Source organism: Mytilus galloprovincialis, chromosome 14 (assembly GCF_965363235.1).
Source record: "Mytilus galloprovincialis chromosome 14, xbMytGall1.hap1.1, whole genome shotgun sequence".
Lineage (NCBI taxonomy): Eukaryota > Metazoa > Mollusca > Bivalvia > Mytilida > Mytilidae > Mytilus > Mytilus galloprovincialis.
Genome location: NC_134851.1, coordinates 31,098,675 through 31,124,166, shown reverse-complemented (window position 1 = coordinate 31,124,166; position 25,492 = coordinate 31,098,675). Strand labels below are relative to the sequence as shown.

At 31.3% G+C, this 25,492-nt stretch overlaps 1 protein-coding gene across 1 annotated transcript; it reads left to right on the top strand.

The window, feature by feature from the left end:
• The first annotated feature begins 749 nt into the window (after positions 1-749).
• Positions 750-10,139, top strand: LOC143059868 (uncharacterized). The gene is made up of 8 exons (XM_076233431.1): positions 750-1,474; positions 2,734-2,914; positions 3,648-3,773; positions 4,765-4,853; positions 5,174-5,988; positions 6,491-6,683; positions 7,079-7,210; positions 7,767-10,139. The coding sequence occupies exons 1-8, from the start codon at positions 1,006-1,008 to the stop codon at positions 8,585-8,587; spliced, it is 2,826 nt and encodes a 941-aa protein (XP_076089546.1). The 5' UTR covers positions 750-1,005; the 3' UTR covers positions 8,588-10,139.
• Positions 10,140-25,492: the final 15,353 nt, after the last annotated feature.

Genomic DNA, 25,492 nt, shown 5'->3' with positions numbered 1-25,492 from the left:
CTCTTTTGAAATATAAAATATTCTTAGACAGGTTAATTGGTTTACATACTGTATCCAATATCTGATGTCTCTGTTTCATCTATTAGAGACAAAACATGAAAATGTTACCAATATAGACAAACATGGTATCTCCTAAAATTTAATTACTAGACGGTTCAAAAGATAAGGAAGGATTAATATGGAATTTTAATTTAAACTTTCCGAAGTTCAGGGCATATCAATGTTGAAAACATACCACATAGCCCTATATTTTGACCTTTGAATACAATATAATTGTATATCAACCTTTTGTTCTGGGATATAAGTTTGCATGAAAGTTCCTAGTGACAGTGGCACAGTGTTAGCCGTAAAGGAAGATCTTATTAGAAATTGCAGTTTCTGTATTGTAACCAATAAGCTATAATTATCAACAATAATAAGATTTTATGCGTATTACTTTTATTAGCCTATGAGTACATGAAAAATTTTCAGAACTTCATATTTTGACACCATGTGTAGGAAATCAACTTTATGATTTGTATAATTTATTCGTATATAATAAAATCTCCTGATACCAAAACGCTTGTAGCTTTATAAATTTTTCAATTTGACGAGATCAACAAGTTTGTTTATCTTCTTAATTGGAAGTTATTACAAACATCGCCAGAATTCTCACAGACAAGTCTTACAATAACTTATAATGCCTAACTAAAATCTATCGTATTATAAAGACGTAGGGTACTATATATAAGGTCTACAAACATCAACTTAAGGTATCCGACCCATAATAGACCACGTGACTAAAATTAGTCGAAGTCTACCGAGGTTGATCTTATCTTTTCACCTCGGTATTTTCCGGCGATTTCCATAATTTTATTTTTCACATTTAAAAAATTTGACAAATACAAATATTCTTTCAGTTTCCATTTTAAATTGATTAATTTAGTTGAAATATCTAATTTTAAGTCCGAATATGTGTTTTGGAAGTAACGTAATAATCATATCCAATGTAAACAATAACACAAAATGGCCGACTCGGTCGTCTGTCGCGACAAACGGGGGAGGTTTTCAAAGACACTACAAGAAACAAGTGAACCTGAAGTTGCAGAAAACATTGAAATTGACCACAATTATGGTGTGGGACACTTATGTATAGCCGGAGCAACAGGCTGTGCCGTTTGCTGCCCCGGCATTGACAAACTTTTGGGGAGTACAAAGATAAATACCAGTACCTCCTGGCATTCGGGGAGAAGATTGGTGGAATGGGGAACACTGCTGGACCATCTTAAATTTTGTTCGAGGTGTTATAACGGCCCTCTTATATTAAGCCACGAGACTATAAAAGGAGAGATGAAGTGTGGACTGGGTGGCTATCTTTATATCCAGTGCACATCGTGCCAGGAATTGAACAGGGTTCCATATGGATCAACGCACAAAGAAAACCCAAGTTCCAAGGGCATGCCAAGTTTCTGTGTGAATACTAAGCTTGGGGCAGGTAAGAAACAATTTAGTATGCCTTTCAGTATTTATTTATTATTAATTATTATTTGTATCCTATCCTTCATTCCGATTCATCATTTAACATTGTGCATGTACTGTACTACATGTACATGTATTGGTATCTGGTATGTTCACCCTGATTACATACTTGCCGTAGGTTGGTACGTCCTAGTTTTTTCCACCCTGAGTTCGTTTTTATATAGTTATTAGTTATATGATGCAAATATTCTGCGATTTTTCAACAAACGTTGAACCTGACCAATGAATATTCTGCAATTTAACAACAATGCCAAAAAAAAAAATAGGCGAATGGATCTAGGGCGAATGTGTAACAGGGCGAACAGACCCAGATTTGTATCTATCAATTTCTGGTTTGATTTTCATGAAACAGAAAAATGGTTGGTTTTCCTTCAATTTCATTGTAATAATATCAAGACAGGATAAATAAATACATGTAAGTTTTAGTCCACTCACCCGCTCACACACGGGTACCCCATACATGTATTTTAAGAGGGATTAAGTGGGTCCTGATCAAGAAATCCTGAGGTCTTGAGATAAAAAAAAATCAATCTAGTCTATAATCCCAAAATAAAAACATTCTACATGATACCAATTTTGAGCTTAAAAACACCTGATAAAAGCCTCCCTCTTTAAATTTTCATCAAGACATCGGATGAGAAATCAGAGAATGTTTTATTCATGAGCAGATTGCCAAAAATAGGACTGAATTATAGTATTTATCATGTTTATAAGCCAAAATCATTTTCAAGATCTCTTTTACTTTAATTTTTTATATGAAAAGTTGTTGTACTCCTACAATAGAAACTTTTTCAATGTAGTTACATGTACATGTACTTAGTAAGAAATATATGAGAGATATTTATCATTTTTTAAAAGCATTATTCTTGAGACACCATTTTTTATTATTTTCTTACAAATGGTAATATTTGCTTACATGTAGGAAATCTTGCATGATATTTTGGGAAATAAAAGATGTTAGACTCCACAGCTTTTTTTATATATAAAAAAAAGCAAGATGAACGGACAATATTTTTATTTTAATCTGTGAAAATACATTTCATTTATAAAACATTTACAGAGGAATATGATCAGCATATATTAACTCAAATTGATTTTGCTGAGAATTTTTAAGCTTTTGTCAAAAATGTCTGCACTTAAATTAAACATACATGCATGTACAAGTGTTGTTATAATGTACAATGATGTATATATAATGTTTTACTTTTTTTTCAGCAATGATTGATGCCTTAGGTGGTCCTCAGAGGGTAAACAATGTACTGTCCACTTTGAACCTGCCACCTATTTCACATAAGAATTTAAAAGTTATGGAAAGAAGAGCAGGGGAAATGATAGAAGGTTTTGCCAATTTAAGTATGGATCAAAGATGCAGAGAGGCATTTGAAGCTGAAAAGAGGTTAGTTTTCATGTTTACATGTTTTTTTAAGACTTATGATCATGTATGCAGAAAGCATACAAAAAAAGGAGTTTTTTTTTATTTTAAAGAAGGAAGTTTGTACAAATGCATGACCTAATTAACACAAATTAAGAACATGTTAAACACCTTTTTATTGAAGTTCTAAAGTGATGAGTCATAGTACTATTCCTCATGAACAGACATTTTCAATAAAATGAACAACAGTTTTTTTGGTTTTTTTTTTTGGGGGGGGAGTGATTTTTGTGTGTGATTGTTATTAGGAATCATCAAAATTGTATCATAGAATACTTCAATAGCCATATATGGGGAAGGGGGTAGGACATTTATCGGGAATCCAGGATCTGGTGTTTTTAAGCTCGTGATTTCAGGATTGACCTAATTGTTGGGATCTATAAATTCTTTATTTGAATTTAGGGATGTCTGGATTTCAATTTATTTAAAATCGGGAACTCTTAATTTCGTGTTTATAAGCCCGCGATTTTGGGATGAGGACCCCTCCTCTCCCCCCCCTCATATATAGAATATATTTTATGGTTTAAATAGATTTTCATAACATATCTAAATCATTGGGTTTTTTTTAATCGCAATATTTGCAAAAAGTTGTGTAAGCTTAAAAATTGGTTAAGAAATTGATATAAATTTATTGCTGTTTGATCTTGGTTCAATTGATGTGAATTTCATTAATAGAAATTGTGTATTGAATATTTTACAGCAATGCTGCAGAGGATGAAAATGGAACTGAGAATATGCTGGAGACTAATACTGATAGTCATACTGACATGACAGATACTAATACTGATAGCCATACTGACATGACAGATACTAATTCAAATAATAGGTATTAGTTACACTGATTTTTTAATTACACAATGTTTATATAAGAAAGGATATGGTAAAATTACATTGTAGATTGACACAAAATCTATAATTTACATAAAATTAGTATTTATTTAAGCATAGGAAAAAATAAAAAATAATGTAGCAGGTAGGGTTGCCAATGAGACAACTCTCCACAAGAGACCAATTGACAAAAAAACTAACAACGTTAGGTCACCGTACAGCCTTCAACAATGAGGAAAGCCCCTAACGCATAGTCAGCTATAAAATTCCCCAAAATGACAATGTAAAACAAGAAAACTGACGGCCTCATTTATGTACAAAATAATAAAAACCAATATGTAACCAATAAACTAACGACAACCACTGATTAACAGGCCCCTGACTTTGAACAGGCACATACATACAGAATGTGTGGCTTAAACAATGCTTTCGATGCTGTTTTTCATCTTCAATGATGTACTTATACTGATGATCATGATGAACCAGATTACGTGACAAAACAGAAAATTGAAGCAAATAAAAAGGTGCCTTTATTGTTGTTTATCTTGAAAATTACAGTGCAATCTCCAATACAGCCAAATAATGTTGTTTTTAATACTGCCTTGTCAACAAAGCGTTTTAGGGATGTCATGTTAGACAGAGAAATCATTTCCACCATTTTTTAGTTCACCTGGCAGGCGAAAAACAATCTATTTTTTTTGCAACAAGTCGAAAACAATTTTTTCTTTCAATTTTAGCATTACATATAGTGGCCGCTGAGGGTGAAACAAACAGAACTAGAAACAAACTTTTTTTTCCAAAAAAAACATAGCCTCCCCCCCCCCCCGAAAATGAAATGGTTGCTGCCTTAGGGTATCTAGTTTTAAAAAATGTGTCTGGTGACCCAGCACACCAACTGCGATTTATTCCACTGAAATATTGACATGTTGATTGCTGTTCTTTAGTCAAATTAGTGTGTATCTTTGAATTTGTTTGCTTTTTTTCAACAGAAATGAATCTGTGCCAGCTGTTAATTTTTCTGGAATGACTGTTTGTGCTGACCATGGATGGCAGAAAAGGGGATTTGATAGTTTAACTGGTAATGTATATTTAATTATCTTAAAATTATATAATTTTGCCAGACATTGACAGAGAGAGATTTAGTCATGCTACCGTCCATCATTCCATTTTGTACATACTTACTACTTAGCTCTTACAAAATCTTGAAGTCTATTGATTGTCAAGGTCTTAAAGAGCATAAATGTGGTAATCAATATAAATATTGGCTACCATGAATTATCTGTTAAATCATCTAATAGAGATCTTTTTATTTGAAACTATTAGGCCAATTTTAATCAATTCCTTCACATCTAATTTCTATTTTTTGATATAAAATAGCGAAAATTTATATGTCTGTAGGTCATACATTTTTGATGAGCAAGCGTGAGTATGGTAATAAAGTTATCAAAACAATTGTTAAGCATCGTACGTGTGGAACATGCAAATGGTGGAAGAGAAATAGGCCAGGTAGAAAACCAAGACCACACAGATGTGTGTGGAATCACAGAGGGTCAGCTAGATTGATGGAAAGCCAAGCAGGAATGCAGGCTGTCAAAGAGTTACTGGAACAAGGAACCCCTGTAAAGACTATCGAGGGAGATGGGGATAACACATTGATAGCAAGGCTAAAATCTGAACTTAATTTAACAGTTACTAAAAAATTTGACAAAAATCATACCATCAAAAACATTGTTGCCAGATTATATGATCTACAAAAAAATAACAAGAATTTGAAAATTAGCAGCTTAGTCATAAGACATTTGACAAAATCCATCAAATATGTTTTTGCCAAAAATCAAGGTCAACCAGATGACATGAAAAATAACCTGGAAGCATTAATTCCACACCAATTTGGGGATCATAGCCTCTGTCAACCCAGGTTCTGTGGCTACAAAAGGAAACCTAGTGTGAAATACCTTCATAGAAGCTTACCATACAAGGCTCCACTATCAGATCCTGTTTTACGAGAAAAACTGCAAAATCTTTTTGAGCCAGTCATTTTGAAGGCAGCTTCTTATGCAGATTTAGGGTCTAGCCAGGCATGTGAGCATGCAAATAGAGCAGCTTCCTTGCGTGCTCCAAAACATCTGCACTATGGAGAGAGTGAAAGCTTGGACTTTCGAGTAAAAGCCTCTGCTGCCTGTATTAATGAAGGAAGAAACTACTTGTCCGAGGTTAATCAAAATGAAATTTTTATGTTATTTTTTTCTGTTTTTCTGTCTTGCATGTCATTTCTGTGCATGGTGTCATTTCAAAGGTTGATTTCAAGAATTGTTTTTGAATGTAGTGACTATTTCCATTGGAAATCCAATTACAATTCATTATTTAGGTAACATATTTCTGCAATTGGACAATAGAATTTATCTGTAAATTTAAGTCACCTTTTTTTTTAAATACGGGTGTAAATATAAATGACAAACTTAATTTATCATTAAAATGCATTACTATTTAGCAAAACAAAATATGTGTTGAAAATTATAAATTATGGTATCTGCATTCTTCTGCTTCAATGTTTATCCTGTTTTTTTGTATTTTGACTAATGGAGTAAACAAATTATTGAATTAAATTTGATTATTGAAGATTGAGCCTCCCCAAAGAAAGTCTAAAGTCTTTAAAGATGTAATTATATAATACCAAAATATTTGATAAATAAACATCTTTTTTTGTAATTACAGACATTCAAAAGACATGGACTTTCTCCTGGAAGTTTCACAGTCCCTTACAATTCCAAGAAAGACCATGAAAGAGAAAAAAGGCAAAAGAAATCAAAATTACCAGAACAAAAATTAAGACGATTAAAACTTAAAGAAGAAAGAATTACATCCAAAGGAGCCTGTGAGGCAACAGAAGGAGCTAGCTATGAATCTGGTGAGTGCAATATGAGTCAAGTATGTTTTATTAGGATTTACTAGGAATTCCAAAAACATGAATATATTATAATGGATTAAAATGGATATGGTTAAAAATATCCTGAAAAGTTAAAAAAAAAAAAAAAAAGGAACGTAAGTTCCCGCAAAGGAACCATGTTTTTATTGCTGTTCTTCATCTGTAAAATAAGTGATATTTTCAACAAAGAGAACTCATTCTCACCTCAATACTAGTTTCAAGACAGCTCCTAGCTGCAGTTTGAGTAGTATCACATATATACAAATGTAAGACAATATCAAAAGTTACATAATCCCTGGTATAAATAATGTTTAGAAATTGATGGAAAGGGTCCTTTGTTTAATACCATAATGCATGTGTTTTGTTGTCTTTTATAGAAATAAGTTTTAGTGAACAAGCTGAGGACATTGAGAGGATTCCAGATGCTATCCCCAAGCCTTTATTTACGGCAGTGTCCTCTTTAGACAACCCAACTTTTGTCATCATTGATTTAGAAACTACAGATTTGAGTAAGTATTTTTCTGAAACAAAAATTGAAAAAAGATAAATTTTAAAGATAATTACTTGCACATTGACATCAATATTTCAAATTATTGCTGTTTTGTTAATTTTTCCTTTTTCAAAAGCAAAAAAGTTTCATTGAACAAAAACATTGATATTGATTCAAATTATTGCTGATCTGTAAGCATTGTCAATGCAAGCGTCACTTTAGTCATGGGCAAAACAGCAATACACAGATTATGATAGGTCCTCGTCACTCAATCTCTCACTCTCCATGTTAACGCCTATAGTGAAAAAATCAATTACGTGAAGATGACCAACAATAATCTATATAGAACTAGTAATAACTTTTGTAATATATCTTTCATTGTTTATCATGGCTTCATAATCGTTACAATAGAGGATATATCTTTATAATTGCACTTAGTCCAGTTTCATTATAATTATGTTACAAAGGGATACTGTAGACAATATGAAAACAAAACACCTTCAAAATGGTCAACAAACTTGGACAAACATTTGAAAAAACTGAAATTTTGATATTGATTTTCTGTATATTTTCAGTCAGAAGAAACATCATTCCTCACATAGTACAGATAGCTGCCAAAGAACACAGAACTCAAACCAGTTTCAACCGTTACATACCACCACAGCTACCAATGTCTAATGAAGCCGAAAAGGTGACTGGTATTGTTTGGGATGGACGAAAGCTTTTTTACAAAGGTGTTGAACTAGACTTTGTTAATATAAAGGTTGCCATATCTGATTTTTTTATGTGGTTAAATCAATTCAGTAATGCTGTACTTGTAGCACATAATGGGAAAAATTTTGATTTTCGGGTTTTGTCAACAGCTGTTTATAACTGTAATATGTATGATAATTTTACTCAGATTGTTATGGCATTTATAGACTCATTGGCCCTTTTTAGATCAAACTTTCCCAAAATAGAAAAATATAATCAGCCATTTTTAGCACAACATTTTTGTAAGGAGGAATATAATGCCCACAATGCTGTGGATGATGTAAATATGCTTGATAAAATACTCATTGCTGCTAATGTTTCTAAAGAACTAATGCTTAAACTTTGTTACAATTCTAATTCTCATTTACTGCAAGAAAACTTCATCAAGGCAAAAGCTAAAAACTTGCCAAGCTTTCATCCCCTGATTGCTAGCGGTGTAATGAAAATGACAACAGCAGAGAATATTGCTGGATCAGGTTTGAACTGTGCTCATTTAAAACTTATTTATACTCGTAAAAGAGAAGATGGACTTATTGATGTTCTTATGTCTAAAACTGCTTTTGGTAAGCCAAGAGTTTCTAATGATAAAAAATTAATGTGTTCTGTGGTACAAAAAATGGGCAATATGTTTTCAGAATTGTGAGATTGCTTGAAGAAGTGATCTTTTATGTCATGACTTGTATTATAATCTATACTTTAGTACTATGTTTGAGCAGTTATTATAAATTTGTATGTATGTGTAATTTTTTTGGTATATTTGTGTATTCAAAATATTCTATCATGCATTATTTTTCTGTGAACTCATAAATGACTTCATAAACATTTTTTCTAAAAGTAGCTACCATTTAGAATAAAAATGAATTGTGCTTACTTGTTTTCTCTCAAATTGACCACATTGTGTGATTTATTAGTCAAAGTTCAGTTTTCTTGTAATTTGTTGTATGAAATGATTATTCAGCCTTCATGTATCAACATTTTATGTCACCTTTATCTCAAATACATAAATTTGCTAATTTAATGTATTACATTTATATATAGTGTAACATTATTTTTTTAAATTCAATATAAGTCGATAATAAACATTGAAACAGGTATGACATTTCTGGTTGTCCACTCTTGTAAGCTTTCTCTTTTTTTTTTAAACTGAACATGTATTTGTAATTCAATTAGAATTTGCTTTACTGACATATTTTATAGAAAAAGTCTTTTTTTATTATATAAATATGATCTTATTTATTTGTATCCTTTTTACCATCATGACCATGATTATACTTTATTTAAAAAATATCAGTATAATTTGAAAATAAATATTGAAATTTTATTGAATTTATGTTTTACTATGTGCATGAAGGAGTATAAACCTGATCAAACATATTTCAAGGGAGATAATTGACCTGAGTTCAATGTGAAACAGGAATAATAGGGTATTCTTTAGTGAGCTGTAGTTAATGCTGGTATGAAATCAAATAATAGTTATCCTCTGGACTCAATAAAGCCTGATGCTGTTTTTGTGATGTCTGGTGTTACACATTGACAAAATTGGACATATTTGGCATAACTATAAATATTGTCTATGTTTACATTCTTCAAAAACCTCAAACAAATATCTTTGCCACTATATAACACATTATTCATTTTTTCACATACATATACAAACAGGACATACATCCATACATGTATTTTACTATGTTGCTAAAATAAATGTTTCAACCAATAGATCCCATTAGTTGATATTCACTAGATAAAGGATAGGGTTCAATCTTTAGGTCAAAGGGTCAAATTTCAAGGGCATACAGAAATGAAAGTAAATAAATATGTATACTAAGTACTATACTTTTAATTCATCCAACTTTTAACATGTTTCAATTACTTATTTTTCAACAAAACAAGAGAATTGTCTAATTTCAGGTCCCAAAATAACCTTGACCTTTGACCTTTTGATCTCAATGTTGAAGTTATTTCTTTATGTACTGCAGATCATAAAGTTAACAAAAACCCACATGTCATAAATTTATTTCCCACAACAGATGAATTGCAGATGAAGCAATTCTTTTAATAAAGATTACTTTAAAAAAATGACCAAAAAAGGGATCATGGTATAATTTATGCTCCTAAAATTACTTGACCTTTGACCTGTTGACCCCTAAAGGTCGAAACCAAGCCTTGATCCTTTGGATATCATTAAATGGTCTTTATTAACAAAGGTCATGAAAATTATGGGACCAATAGGAAGATACACTTTTGAAAATTTAGCAAAAAGGAAGATTATTGTCCTATTTTAGCTCCTAAAATGACCTTGACCTTTGACCTTTTGACCTTTACATGTCATAATTATCAAAGTTAATTATTATTATAAGTTTATATAAAGTATATTGAGTTTTTCTAAAGATTTACATAAATTATACCAAATAACATCAGAACAGTGATACCAATTCTCCATTTAGGATCTGCGACCTTGACATTATAAATGAAAATTCTCGAAATCGGTACGGTAAAAGTTTCTAATTTTTTTTTTTAGGATGCAACAATATGTAAAGTTAATTTAAATGTCAATTTTGAATGCTCTGCTTAAATATTTACTTTTGAACTGGTGAAGATAGAAGATTGACAAATTTTAGAATTTCCCCCTTTTTCTATTATCAGTAACAATAACACTGTTCTAAAGATAGAAAAGCATTTTTTTTTTAAATTTTTTTGTTTAAGGTTACAAGGTTACATGTAAAGTCCCTTTTGAAAGAAAGATTAGTAAATTATACTATATAGGTTTTTTAAAATTACATACTACTTAAACCCCTTATTTGGAATATGAGGACAAAAAAGGGGGGTCACTGTAACCCAGCTCTGTTGTTAACCTGAAATATTTTGCGGATTTTTATTTCATATTAAGAACTCTTAGATACCCCTACTCACAATCCTTGATAAAAATATAAATTATTTTGCTTGTTGTTTATTGGCTAATTATGGGCCGAATACCTTAAATAACCGGTTAAACGGTTAATCGGTTGAACGATGATCCGAGTAACCAGTTACACAAAACTGTTCTTTTTTTGACAAGACTACTAAACATACATATTTTACTGGTAGGTAGAAATATCATATGCACCTTAATTTTGATTGTTGACTTTTGAAAAGCGGAATACTACTGTTGCCTTTATTTTAATTAAACGTGCTGGCATAACATGATTTTAAAATGGCGAATAAACAAGGAGCATGTAAATCAGTGACTGTCGTCTGTTGCTGTATATCATATTTGTTGTTGTTCAAACATACGGCCGTTGGTTTCTCAATTATATACAATAACATTTCATGAATTTTTGTAGTCTTAATGCTGTATTGGTTTCGCTCTTCGTTTGTACGGACACCTATTGTTGCTTACATTTACACCATTTTGTACTATTATTTGTCTGTTTGTCTTTTTATTTCTAGCCATTGCTATGTCAGTTTATTTTCTATCTATGAGTTTGACTCTATCTATGGTACCTTTCGTCCCTCTTTTATAGCTAGCTCACTTACTTGCATCTTAATTTATTGAATATACTTACTTGACTCGCTTGCTGACATCTTAACAAACTCGTTTTCACATTTTGAATCTATTTCTACAAGCATTCCTTTCTCAGTTTCACAGGCAATCTATAAATATATACATATCCTTTGTCTAAACAACAGCCCAACAATGTTAGATCTGTATCTTTTTGGAAGCAAATGTTTTTTTTTCCTTGATCTGGATTCGAACACATCGAGAGGTCATGGCACCAAATCAACTTGAGCAATTCCGACGCGCTAGACCACTAGAACTCATGAACCCTACATAAAGTTATATATAGGTAGTTGTTTTTTTGTTCAAAGTGTATCACATATTTCATATCGGGACCTTTTATTGCTTATTATTCGGCAAATGTTTTGTTCATTGTTAAAGGCCGTACAGTGACCTATAGTTGGTATTTCTGTGTCAGTTGGTGTTTTGTGGAGAGTTGTATCATTGACAATATTACGACATCTTTTTAGTTGTAAACCTTTAGCAAGAATAAGCTTCAGATAATATACCAAAAATTATCAATAATTTTGATAATCAAATCTAATAAAGAAAGTGATAAAATAGCTTGTCTATTAACCCAGATAGAATATAACTTAATGTCAAAGTAATGCAATCAATGTCCAATAATATGAAATAAATTTCGAATTACCAACCTTAGCATCTGTCCAAGTGTTAAGTTTATCGCTGAAGTAGTAGCATTTGTTTCCGTTTTTTAACCATCCGTTTGGGCATGCAAGTGAATCTGAAATTTAATAATTAAATAATTAGCTTTTAGAAAGAGAGATATGTATAGGACATAACGTAAATTAAAAAAATTCTTTATGGTTTTTGAATGAATATCGAAAATACGATTCAGTGACAAATGTATGATTTGAAACTCTGTTCATAAGCGAAATTCGCTTTTTTTGTAATCACAAGCTTTGTTTCTATTATACATTTAACGGAAACTTTACTATGTAAAGTGTTTAAGACAGAAGACTGGTGCTTATGCTTGAGAATTGTACGAAATAAGAATTATAAATACATTCATAATGTGCCTGTTTCACGTCAGGAGTCTAAAGCGAGTGGTTGTCGTTTGTTTATGTCGGTCATATTTGTTTTGTACATTGTTTAAAATTATTTCGGCAGGTAGTTTTCTTTTTTGGATTGAATCATATTTTGTATGTCGAGGCTTTAGATAGCTTACTATACGATATAGTTTTCCTGTTTGATGAGAGGCCGCACGATTGACTATACGGTATAGGTTTTGTGTTTGTTGAGAGGCCGTCCAATTGACTATACTTACTTACGTTCACTGTATTTGAACTTCGGGGAATAGTTGTCGAATTGGCTATCCTACCTCATGTCGTTATGTTGATATAAAAGTCTAATGTTGCAGTGCAGATTTTCCCATATTATATATAAACAATACACATGATGCTATTTATTAATTCATCATTGAGATACCAGGATTGACATTTTTTATTGGCGCCACACACGGGTTTTGTCTTCAATGGACTAATCAGTGACGCTTGAATTGATTTTGTGTTTAAAAGGCCAAGAAAAGTTAAAATGCATAAAATAACCATTTAATTACATAGAACACATATTGCTTATTTGACTTAATAGTAGTTTAGTTTACAGAGTTATGTGTTGTGATATTGTTTCAGGTAAAGGTCAGGGTTGGTGCCTAAAGAACTACAGACTATATCAGTTTATATCGCTACCTGTGTGACGTTTAGTTTCTGACATCAAACGTGCGAGTCTACGTTAGATTCAATGTTGAAATGGCTAGTTCTTAAGATATTTTTATCGTTTATGGGTGGATTTGACATACTATAAAATTTTAAAATAAAGGATCTGACATACTTAAATATAATTTAAAAATAAAAACATATATTGCTTTTTTTTTTAGTGATTGAGATTATGACACAATGTTTACTGCGGCACTTTTGACATTTTACCAATTATGTATGCTTGTTTTGTTCACGCATCGTTGTAAATATAAAGAAATTTGATGCGACTGTAATACAAGGGAGAGGTTTAGCTAGCTATAAAACCAGGTTCTATCCGCCATTTTCTATATAAGAAAATGCCTGTACCAAGTCAGGAATAGGACAGTTGTTATCGTTTGATGAGTTTGAGCTTTTGATTTTGCCATTTAAGATAAGGTACTTTCCGTTTTTAATTTTTCTCGGAGATCAGTGTTTTTGTGATTTTACTTTTGTTTATGAAACGTCTTGGCAAGCTGCGTTTGTTTGCACCTGTCCTCGTTTTGCATTTATTATATAGATTAAACCGTTAGTGTATATGTATAGATTATAACATGGCCTTTGCCATATTGGCCCTGGTATCATCCCGAGACTCCCATATCGGCCTCGAGGCTTTAGTCGAGGGCCGATATGGGTCGAGGGATGATACCAGATCCAATATGGAAAAGACATGTTATAATCTATTGATCACATATCTAAGTTCTGCAGAATAGAGACACAAAGTTCAATTATTACAATTTAATAAAACATAACAGGTAAAATTTTAAATTTTGTATCACAAAAGTGTCGTTAAGGACGCAATGACGTGACGTCATTTGGAATCAGGGCACAATATCAATATCGTCTTTTTTGCCCCGGGTAATTTTGAGGTTATTGCATATGCAAAACCCAACGTATTCGTAACAAATATGTGATAAGTATCATATATATCACAATTCTATTGCCCGAAACAATATTTAGGCTTTTGTACTGAATAGTGTGATGTTTTTCACGGTTATAAATATTCAGGTTCCAGTTTATTTGTATGATCTGTAACGTATCGATTGTATTTCATAATATAACGGAATCTTGTCAACAGCCGATACCAACACAATATCGTACAGTAAAATATGACAGTTTAAACAAATTATATCTGACACGATACTCATACATGTTAATCATGAGTGCAATAAATAAGATATTTGATTTCAAATGAAAAACACAGGCTCTAATGATTTCATATCAGAAGTTAGAACTGATAACGGACCTCATTTGTGAAAAGCTATTATTTCTATGATCTTGTCTTTATAGATAAGTGTAATACGTCATAACAGAGGTAATGATTTTGATTCCATTTTTTCAACATGCTTTTTTTTCTAAATAATTGAGGTTAAAAGTATGTGAAATTAACATCTGTGTTTACGCAAAATTTAATTAATAGCCCAATTATGTTGGAGTAAACGCTTCGCCTATGCCATGTATGTGTATATACTCAAAATGTGTTTAATTTTGCTTTTTTTGTAGTTCCGGATCTTATACATAAAAAAAAAATTAAGCAAAAAGAAAATAATCTGTAATACACAGTTCAAAAATAAAAGTAAAACGGATAGCTGACATTAATATGTTTTGCCCTTACGAACTACTCAACTAATTATTTCTGTTTTCTTTGTGAATTTTTAGACAAGACACACACTTTCATAACATAGAAATCGTCTTTAAAGGGGGGGGGGGATTGGGGAGCAAACAAAAGCTGTATTCAGGTAAATGCACATTATTAAAATAGAAATCCGTCCTGTAAACATATATGGTCCAACGTGTTCGACTTCAAAATTATGAAAAAGGCAAAAACTGTCACTTCTGAACAAAGCAGTCTAATAAAAAACAGGACAGTCACAAACATACTAGTATTAAACAAAAAGGTAGGCGTCATAAACTTTATCAAGTCTATGAATAACTGACATGATAACACCCATTTAACATTGAAATGTCACTTGGGTACAAATCGCTATTGATTTATAATCGATAAAAGCATAGCATACAGAAGTAATTGCTAAATGAAATCATTTAACGAACTTTGAAAAAAAATGATCGTGATAATATTTGCACCATTATTGCATATCCTAATATAACAAACCCAAATCTGTCATACACAAGATGGTTAAGCAGATTTTTTACAAATGTTGCATGAAGTTACGGCATATACATGAGATCAAAATAATACGAAAAAAAAAATAAAAAAAATACAGTCTATACCTCACAAAATCAAGAAGCATTAAAAAGAATCCCTTGCAAATCGAGTTCAACGACGATGCTCCGATGTCTTATTTAACTGGTATCATCTACATTATTTTTAGTTGAAGATACTTTGTAACAAACTACTTTTGTTGTTTTAAGAATTAAACCGAGTTAAAAAGCTGAAGAAGTTTATGAAATAAATTTCTTATATTATAATTCTTTCTTGAAAAACAAACTTTGAGATTATTTCAAAAATGTTAATAACAATAGCCAAATTTTCAATTTGATGGTTGTCATATTAACATAACTTCTATCTAATTGATTGACGTTAGACATCGAATTCGAGTATTAAAGTTATTTTTCGCATCTTTTTTTTGAAAATTAAAATAGCTTAACAAGTGTAATACGGCTTTGAACACATTAATACTTGTATATTTTTCCTTCACGTTTTCAGAAAAAAAAAAACAATCGAATAATCAATTATAAATCAAATTAGTGTTGGATGTTAACTTACCTGTTCGGATCTTCAACATCTGTGCATCAGCTGATTGCTCACTTTCTGGGCAGCACGATTTATCTAGGTTACATTGCTGTGTTTTCCTATCATAACTAGCAACACAACATGCTTTATGTATTGAACACAAAGACACACACACTGACAGTGACGGTACTTTTTGCTGAATGAGTGTGGTACTGCTTGGAGATATTCGTCCGTATTTAGTAGTAAAATAGTCACGTTTTACCACATTCAGCTTTGCAACACCCCTTGCGAACATAACACACAAACATACTATCGAAACATCAACTCTCATCATATGCAAAATAATCATGGCTGAGAATTGTCAAATTCGTCTAATGTTTGTCATGATAACAATGTTTGTAGGGAGATAAATTGTTTAACAAACTGAATGTTTTTTCAAGCATACATTTTTAAATTAATGAATTCGAACAAATGTACAGTGAACATTAAAGAATTAATTATTTATTACAAAATGTAAGTAATGGCTAAATGAATAACTCCATTCTTACTGTACCATGGATACATTACTAATGTGTAGGCTGTTATTGTGCAGAATTACGATGACACATTTTATGTATAACTCTCTAATGATTTCCAAGAACAATGTAAGATTTTCTATAATGGATGGACTCTCCTTTTTAACTACAAATGCAATCATGAAATAATAAACCTGGCTGAACAAGGACAAAGGACGAAGCATAAACAAACTATCGATTGTTTTAAACAAAAAAATGCGCGCACGCCCACTAAAATGAAAATTGCAGCAAAACACAAACACATAAAGAACTGGTCTGTAGCAGAAGTCCTGATGGTGCCTGAAAAGTCCGTCACGCCTATCAATATCAACAAAATGATTGTATTTGAAACCAAAGTAAGGATTAAAACCAAACAAAAAAGAAAACAATGCATACTTAACCGTTGTGGTTATTGATATCATATCACCTTACTATGAGAAAAACCTGTTTCAAACTTTTTTTTCATATGACCTTTTGTAGTGTCTAGAAATTAATATTATAGTCTTCTGTTAAGTATATAAAGTGAAATCTTCCATACGACTATGCTATTTAAAATTATAATTATAGAACAGGGATTTTAACAAGGTGTGTGTATTTGTTCTTTAAAAATCTGTACAGACGTCGATAGTTTTGTTCTACCTAGCAATACAAATCCAGCAGAATAACGTACTGTGATATAGTCAAGGGTTGGTTTATATGATGTGGTTGTTCCCCATAACGATAGTTTCCATCTCTACATATAAGCATACACAACATATTTTGAATCAACGTTTTGCGCCAAACTTTCAATATTTTAATCGTGGTTGTTAAATATTAAAGCACGTTAAGCATGACATTAGAAATTAAAATGGTTTAGTTAAACAGGCAACAAATTAAAAAAAAAAAAAAAAAAAAAAACACAAATTGCCAATCTTCGAAAAGGTCTATTTCATACTAAAACATAAAATTTCTCACACATGTTACAGACTAAAATTTCTAAACATTTTGTGTTTAAACTTCAAAGATAGTATGCGTAAAGCATAAACATTTACAATACGTATTTAATCTTGACAACTATTTGTAGAAAAGCTAATCGAAGAAATCAAATATATCAAAATATTCAACGAGTGGCCAAACTATACATTTATCGACGAATGCGGATAGCACATGAGTTAAATTTCTGTATTGTTTGGTCATGAATTAAATATGTTTCAATATTTGAATTCTCTGATTAGTTATTCTTTTCCTTTTCTCAAGATCCATCCAGATTCTCCAGTATAATGAGAATCAAGGTATTTTATTGTACCCAATGTATCAACATATTTAGTTATTTAAAAAAACACATTAGAAATAGGAATAAAAATGGTCGCTAAATTAAGAAAGGTGGTCTTATAGTACAAGTTCAATTTATATGACATGTACTCAGACGGATCTAAATTTAACGGTTTTATAACACAGGTGTTTGCTTAACACAGATGGCCTCATGGGCAGGTTTGACCGTACACTTGACGTCAAGATAACGGAAAACAAATATCGGTATATATAAGAATACTCACAGCTAATAAAATTCGATATCTACATTGCATTTTAAATTGATAAACATGCGTTTATATCTTCTCAAAATAACAAAATACTATTTTAAAAATGAACTGGGAACACATAAATCGAAAATATTGAAAAATAAACCCTGGCCCTAACCATAACTCATATCCTAAACATCTTTAAACCTATAACCAAATTAGAGTATACAGAATTGTCTTTCTCCGTTCGATGAACTTGCTTGCACATAATACACTTTATAGTTAGTAAATCTTTTGGATTAAGTGAAACAGATTGATTGATTATCGACATTGGTGTTTAATGCCCTTTCGACACTATTGACTATATCGTAGCGTACAATTTTTATTGATTGAGTTAAAACGTTTGCACGAGAGAACCACCGATCTCAAGCTAAAATATTTGCTTTTCCAGTCAATTGAGATTGGCATGATTGGAAATGAAAACCCGTTGTTCCATGTGCGTGATTCAAATTAACATTTGACAGGCTAGTGATACAGTAAATGATCATCTTACACAAATCAGCCAACGATGAGAGAGAGGCAGAAGGTTATCAAAATGAGTTTTGAACTCAATAGTCAAAGACAACCTGACGAACGCCAATGGCAACAATGGAAGAACAAACATACAGTCTATACTTCACTACAAGAAAAACATTTGACGTAGCAACATTCTGATGGCGACTTTTTGTCTATAAAATAAACAAAAACTATTACTTTTGTTCGAACGTCACTGATGAATGTTTTGAATACGAAACGGGGGTCTGGCGAAAATACAAAATTTCAAACCGAATACCAATGTTAAGTTTATTGTCATATAATTGTTTACCCTCACAAACGTGCGTCTGGCGCAAACACAAAATTTCAAACCTGGTATCTATGTTATGTTTATTCACATATAATTGTTTACCTTTACAAACACTCAAATGGAGAGTTGTCTTATTGGCTCTCATATCACATACTGTAAATGACATAAAAGTTATCTTTGATACTAGGTGCATTTTCTATCACGATTACATATAGAACTTCTCTACACACTGGCTCTTTATTTTGTATCTATAATTTGCACTTAATGAAATTTTGTATCATACATTTTAAAATGTATTTAGATACCAGTTTAAATTGAAATATTTAATCAAACTGATAAAATGTTAAAATCAATGATGAGGACCAAGTAATGACGAGATGTGGTCTTTTGCAGTTAATGATTTTGATGAAATAGTTTGTAAATAATATATTATGATGTTAGGTGTTATATTTCAACGCAAAATGTAGTTAGTACACCATGAAAAATATATTTGATTTATATGTAATAATTCCCTGTACGAATATAAATCATCTAGACATAGAAATATATGTTGATTTGTTATTAGTACATAAGCCTCTATCAGAATTCATTCTTAATACGAAATATTTTATAAGCAAATTATTTGAAGGCCTTGTGGGAATATCAGATCATTTAACACGATGCTTTTGCAAACATATAGGACATTTTTGTTACAGATCTCTTCAACCGATTATTAATTATCTGTGTTTGTGAAAATGAATAGTTTAAAAGAATAAAAATTGAAACACTTTTACAATGTATGATAATTATCAAATGTTAAACTAAGCTGTTTGTTTTTTTTTATTTATTTTTTAATTTTAAGGCTTTGTGAATATGAAATTATACGAGACATTTTGTAAAATACTTTTCTCTATTTTATAGAATGTCTGAATAAATAACCAACTTTGTAAACAGTTTAAAAATGAAACTGTAAGATATAGCTTGAATACCAACATTTAATAAATCATGTATACATTTAAATTTTTGAGACATGCTTGCTGTATTAAAAGTTAAGTAAAGTAATTTCAAGAGTATTTTCTTTTGAGTGATGGAAAAATTGCAAAACAATTATATATATTTGTTCCGTAAAAAATATATATTTTTTTTGCAATAGTTTTCCTTTCTACGAATCAAATTAATTACTTTCGACTCGGCGTTTTAAATTCATTTGTAAAAATAGGAAATCAATCTATCCTCTATACTATCAATTTAGTTTTTCTCTTAAGAAATCTGTTATAAAAAAGTACTTTGTAAAACATCAGTCGGATTCTAACAGAACACTCTCCGACACTGACATTATCAAGATACTTGATTTCTTGATTGACAATATATTTGTAACGTTTGGAGGACGTGTTTTTCAACAAACTATCGGCGTTCCCATAGAAACCAATTGTGTTCCACGTTTTGCCGACTTGTTGATTTATTCGTATGAGGCTGACTTCATACAGAAAATTCGTAGGAAGAAAAATAAGAAGTTGACCTTACTTTCCGCTATATGGATGATGTTCTCTTGCTAGATAATTCAAAATGTGTTGACTTTTTTTAACTCATCTATCCCATCGAAGTAAAGATAAAGGATGCAACAGATACAGTTAAGTTTGCCTAATATCTTGACTTACAATCAGAAATTGACATTGAGGGTCGGTTGAAAACAAACCTTTACGAAAAAAGAGATGATTTCAGCTTCCCAAAAGTGATATTTTCATTTCTTTGTAGCAACATTCCAGCAGCGACTGCATTCGGAGTATATATCTACGAATTGATACGATATACCTGGACTTGTATTTTCTATCTTGATTTCCTTGATAGACGGTAGATCGGTAGATGCGCTCTTAAATGAAGAGTTCCAAAAAGTGAAGTTGAAATCATCCCTTCGTAAATTGTAAGGATGCCATAACGAATTAGTTGACCGTTATGGAAAATCCGTTCCACAAATGATATCGGATATGTTTTTTTTATGTAACCATACTCCTGTACCGTTTTCACGAATGTGAACTGCCGAATTAGACTATTTAATGCTTTTGTTATAAGACAAGCAACACAACGGTTGCCACACGTGGATCAAGATTTCCTCACCTTTCCGAAGCCCCTGAGAATACCCCCAGTCTTGGTGGGGTTCGTGTTGTTAGTCATTAGTTTTTTATGTTGTGTCTTGGGTACTAATATTTGTCTGTTTATCCTTTTTTTCTTTTTAAACCATGGCGTTGTCAGTTTCTATTGATTTTTAAAGACAAAAGTTTTGTTTCACAGGAAGAACATGAAGAAGACATGTCCACCAATTTTCATATAGATTTGGATAGGTAAGATGCAGGTAAAATAAAGGTAGTAAACCCAACTCTCTCATGGAATATACGGTTTATCCAAAATGTATTGAACATAATATTGTTAAGGGTCCAGATAACTCCTGCCTCTAGGTGCGATTTTGTTCTCTCTGATATCGTAGCTATTTGTGTTTTTTACCCTTTTTGCTGTTTCGTGTGGATTTTGACTTCAACATTGCTTGATGTTTACGTATCCAAAAAATTGGAAACACATATTGAGCTGTATGAACACTGAGGCAAATCAGAGAAACGATACATCGACTATCGATTTATCAATACATACAACAGAAAATGTCGTTCTATTTCCTTATTATCTTACTGTTATCGTCATTAAAAGCTTAACAAACTAATATACCTGAACAAAGACAAACCATACCATCTGTTATTTCCGTTGGCTCCGTCTTCCAGTGTTTGTATAATAGCGATAGTATAGTTGAAAACACCTCCCGGGGGTAACTTGTACTTGTACGCTCATGGAGATGAACCTCATTCATTAATTCACTTAAGAAATGAAATGAACTAACAATGTCAAAATCAATTAAAAAAGTAATTTTTAAAATATAAAATGAATTCACAGGCACACTATGTCTCACATGTTATAGGTGTTAGTGTTAACTTTAGGAAATAACAATTCGTCCGGCAATATGAAGGATTTTTCGCAGAGATTATTCATTAATGAAGGTGATGAAGTGTTCTTTAGACAATCACTTAGGTTTTAAAGCTGCCTCCTCAATAGTTTAGAATCAGAGGCGAATACTATGGATACGTCATCGAGCATTTATAAAAGAGGAAAAGATACAAAAGACATAAATATCATTAATCAAGCATTCTGAAATAATCTGATTATAAAAGGAAGAGGTTGTACGATTGTCAGTGAGATAACTCTTCACAAGAGACCAACAACTTTAGGTCTACGTATGACCTTTAACAATGAGAAAAAAATATACCAAAAGGTCAGCTATAAAATGCTCCGAAATGACTAATGTGAAACAATGATTAGTTCTGCACCTTATAATATTTTTTTAGGTGTAGTCACTGGTATCGGACACGTCGGTATAGCGTTTGTGTTTTTGATTTATCCACTGTTTTGCCCTGCTATTGGATAGATGCCATAAAAAGGTTAGATAACGAACAAGTATCAATTACTTTTTAATGTTTCATTTTTAAAAGATGTGGTAAATTGTTTGCTTAAATATATTTATTCTCATTTTGAATAGAAGGTATACTAACACGTAATACTGATTTCGGTGGGAACTTTCTGTTTGTTTCTAATTTTAGATTTATTTCTTTAATGTTATGAACCCACTTTACTACCTCGCTTCCAAATGATAAAAAAACTCATTAATATATATTTTGTTGATATAGTTTTTGTTGGAAATACCCATTTTTTTTTTATAAAAAAAGTGAATGTAATCTATTTTTGTTAACCTTATTCTTACTAATCCATAAAAAAGACCGATGTTCATTTTTAAATCTTGATATCATAAATTATCATATCAGAATTTTTAACACGGTAAAGGTGTCACATTTGGAACAGTATCTGTTTACACTTTCGACGTACACGCGGACACTCTCAGTGTTGTTATAGTTGCTTAGTCTTTAGTTTTTGGTGTTGCGTTTCGTGAATTGCTGTTTTTTTTGTAATGGCCTCGTTAGTTAATATTTGAATTATGAGTTCAATGTTACGTTGGTTTCTCTCGCCTCTCTTTTATGATAAGCATGGAGACTTTTATCTTGCTATTTTGTCCTTCCTTTGGTAGTGATGTAAAGTTGGTAACTCCTTGTTATGAAGTGCATATTTCACATATTTTCCTCTATGCCACGTGTTGACGAAAATGTGTCGAAATAAAGTAGAGTAATATTTTCATCACTAAAAAAACCTTTTACAACAGTGAAACACGTATCACAAATTGAAAAAAAAAAAACGTTGATATGATACGATGGTTGTTTCATTGATAATTTTATTCATATTAATGTTTATGGATTACTTTTGATTGCACATTGTTTATTCAAGTAGAAACGTAAAACGTCATCCTGAGTATAAACATATGTACAAATCCCACATATCAAACTTCGATTGCAATTTACACAACTTTTCTAATGATAAAAGGTATATTGCAATAAACATATAAGATGTGTCTGGCATAGTCCAATCAAACTAAGTCTGAACCTCAAACTAATTGCAACAGAAAATGTGTTAGTTCTTACCTAAAGCATTTAGTCCTAAATATACAAAGAAAAAGACCCATAAAATCAGTATTTTTAGTATGGAAATTAACATCGGAAAGGAAGATATCTCCGCAAAAATGAGTCTCCTTTTTGGAATTTTTTGGTTGATTTTCTTAAAATTCTTGTAAAATATGAAACTTTAAATTTGATGAGGTTAAGTTTTTATTTTACTATATAATATAATCTTCATGAAATGTACAAAACCGAAATGTTATAGGTATTTTTTTTTTATCATTCTTAATTAAAGAAATTTCAAATTTATGGCTTTGTTACCATTTTGAAAAAATAAATTGTGAATATTTGGTATTGTTTATATCTGTAAATTGTATTAGTTCAGCATTTACCTTGTTTCAAAATACTTTAAACCACAAAAAGAAGAATAGATGCTAAATTATTTTTATTAAATTTCAGATTCTTTACCTTGACATGCTGAAAAATCTAAGAAATTAATGAATTATGAAATCTAGGTTGTAGCTTGATGAAAAATATGAAAACATCTTAAGAGTTGTTTGTTATACTCTAAAGACAGTTAAAATATCAAGAATCAATCCGTTCTGTTGAATAAAAGCGGTGGGAAAGTTATAATTGTGTATCGATTTTTATTGATATTTCTGCCTTTTTTGCAGAGTTATCTCTAATTTCAATGCAAATCTCCATTAGAATTTTCAAATCGTGTTTTTAGTTATATATTGTTGGACTTTTTTCTGTGTATATAAGGGGTATAGTGCTAAAGATAGTATGTGTAAAGCATAAACATTTACAATACGTATTTAAAACTTGACAACTATTTGTAGAAAAGCTGATCGAAGAAATCAAATATATCAAAATATTCAACGAGTGGCCAAACTATACAATTATCGACGAATGCGGGTAGCGCATGAGTTAAATTTCTGTATTGTTTGATCATGAATTAAATATGTTTCAATATTTGAATTCTCTGATTAGTTATTCTTTTCCTTTTCTCAAGATCCATCCAGATTCTCCAGTATAATGGGAATCAAGGTAGTTTATTGTACCCAATGTATCAACATATTTAGTTATTTAAAAAAAACACATTAGAAATAGGAATAAAAATGGTCGCTAAATTAAGAAAGGTGGTCTTATAGTACAAGTTCAATTTATATGACATGTACTACAGACGGATCTAAATTTAACGGTTTTATAACACAGGTGTTTGCTTAACACAGATGGCCTCATGGGCAGGTTTGACCGTACAATTGACGTCAAGATAACGGAAAACAAATATCGGTATATATAAGAATAATCACAGCTAATAATATTCGATATCTACATTGCATTTTAAATTGATAAACATGCGTTTATATCTTCTCAAAATAACAAAATACTATTTTAAAAATGAACTGGGAACACATAAATCGAAAATATTGAAAAATAAACCCTGGCCCTAACCATAACTCATATCCTAAACATCTTTAAACCTATAACCAAATTAGAGTATACAGAATTGTCTTTCTCCGTTCGATGAACTTGCTTGCACATAATACACTTTATAGTTAGTAAATCTTTTGGATTAAGTGAAACAGATTGATTGATTATCGACATTGGTGTTTAATGCCCTTTGGACACTATTGGCTATATCGTAGCGTACAATTTTTATTGAGTTAAAACGTTTGCACGAGAGAACCACCGATCTCAAGCTAAAATATTTGCTTTTCCAGTCAATTGAGATTGGCATGATTGGAAATGAAAACCCGTTGTTCCATGTGCGTGATTCAAATTAACATTTGACAGGCTAGTGATACAGTAAATGATCATCTTACACAAATCAGCCAACGATGAGAGAGAGGCAGAAGGTTATCAAAATGAGTTTTGAACTCAATAGTCAAAGACAACCTGACGAACGCCAATGGCAACAATGGAAGAACAAACATACAGTCTATACTTCACTACAAGAAAAACATTTGACGTAGCAACATTCTGATGGCGACTTTTTGTCTATAAAATAAACAAAAACTATTACTTTTGTTCGAACGTCACTGATGAATGTTTTGAATACGAAACGGGGGTCTGGCGAAAATACAAAATTTCAAACCGAATACCTATGTTAAGTTTATTGTCATATAATTGTTTACCCTCACAAA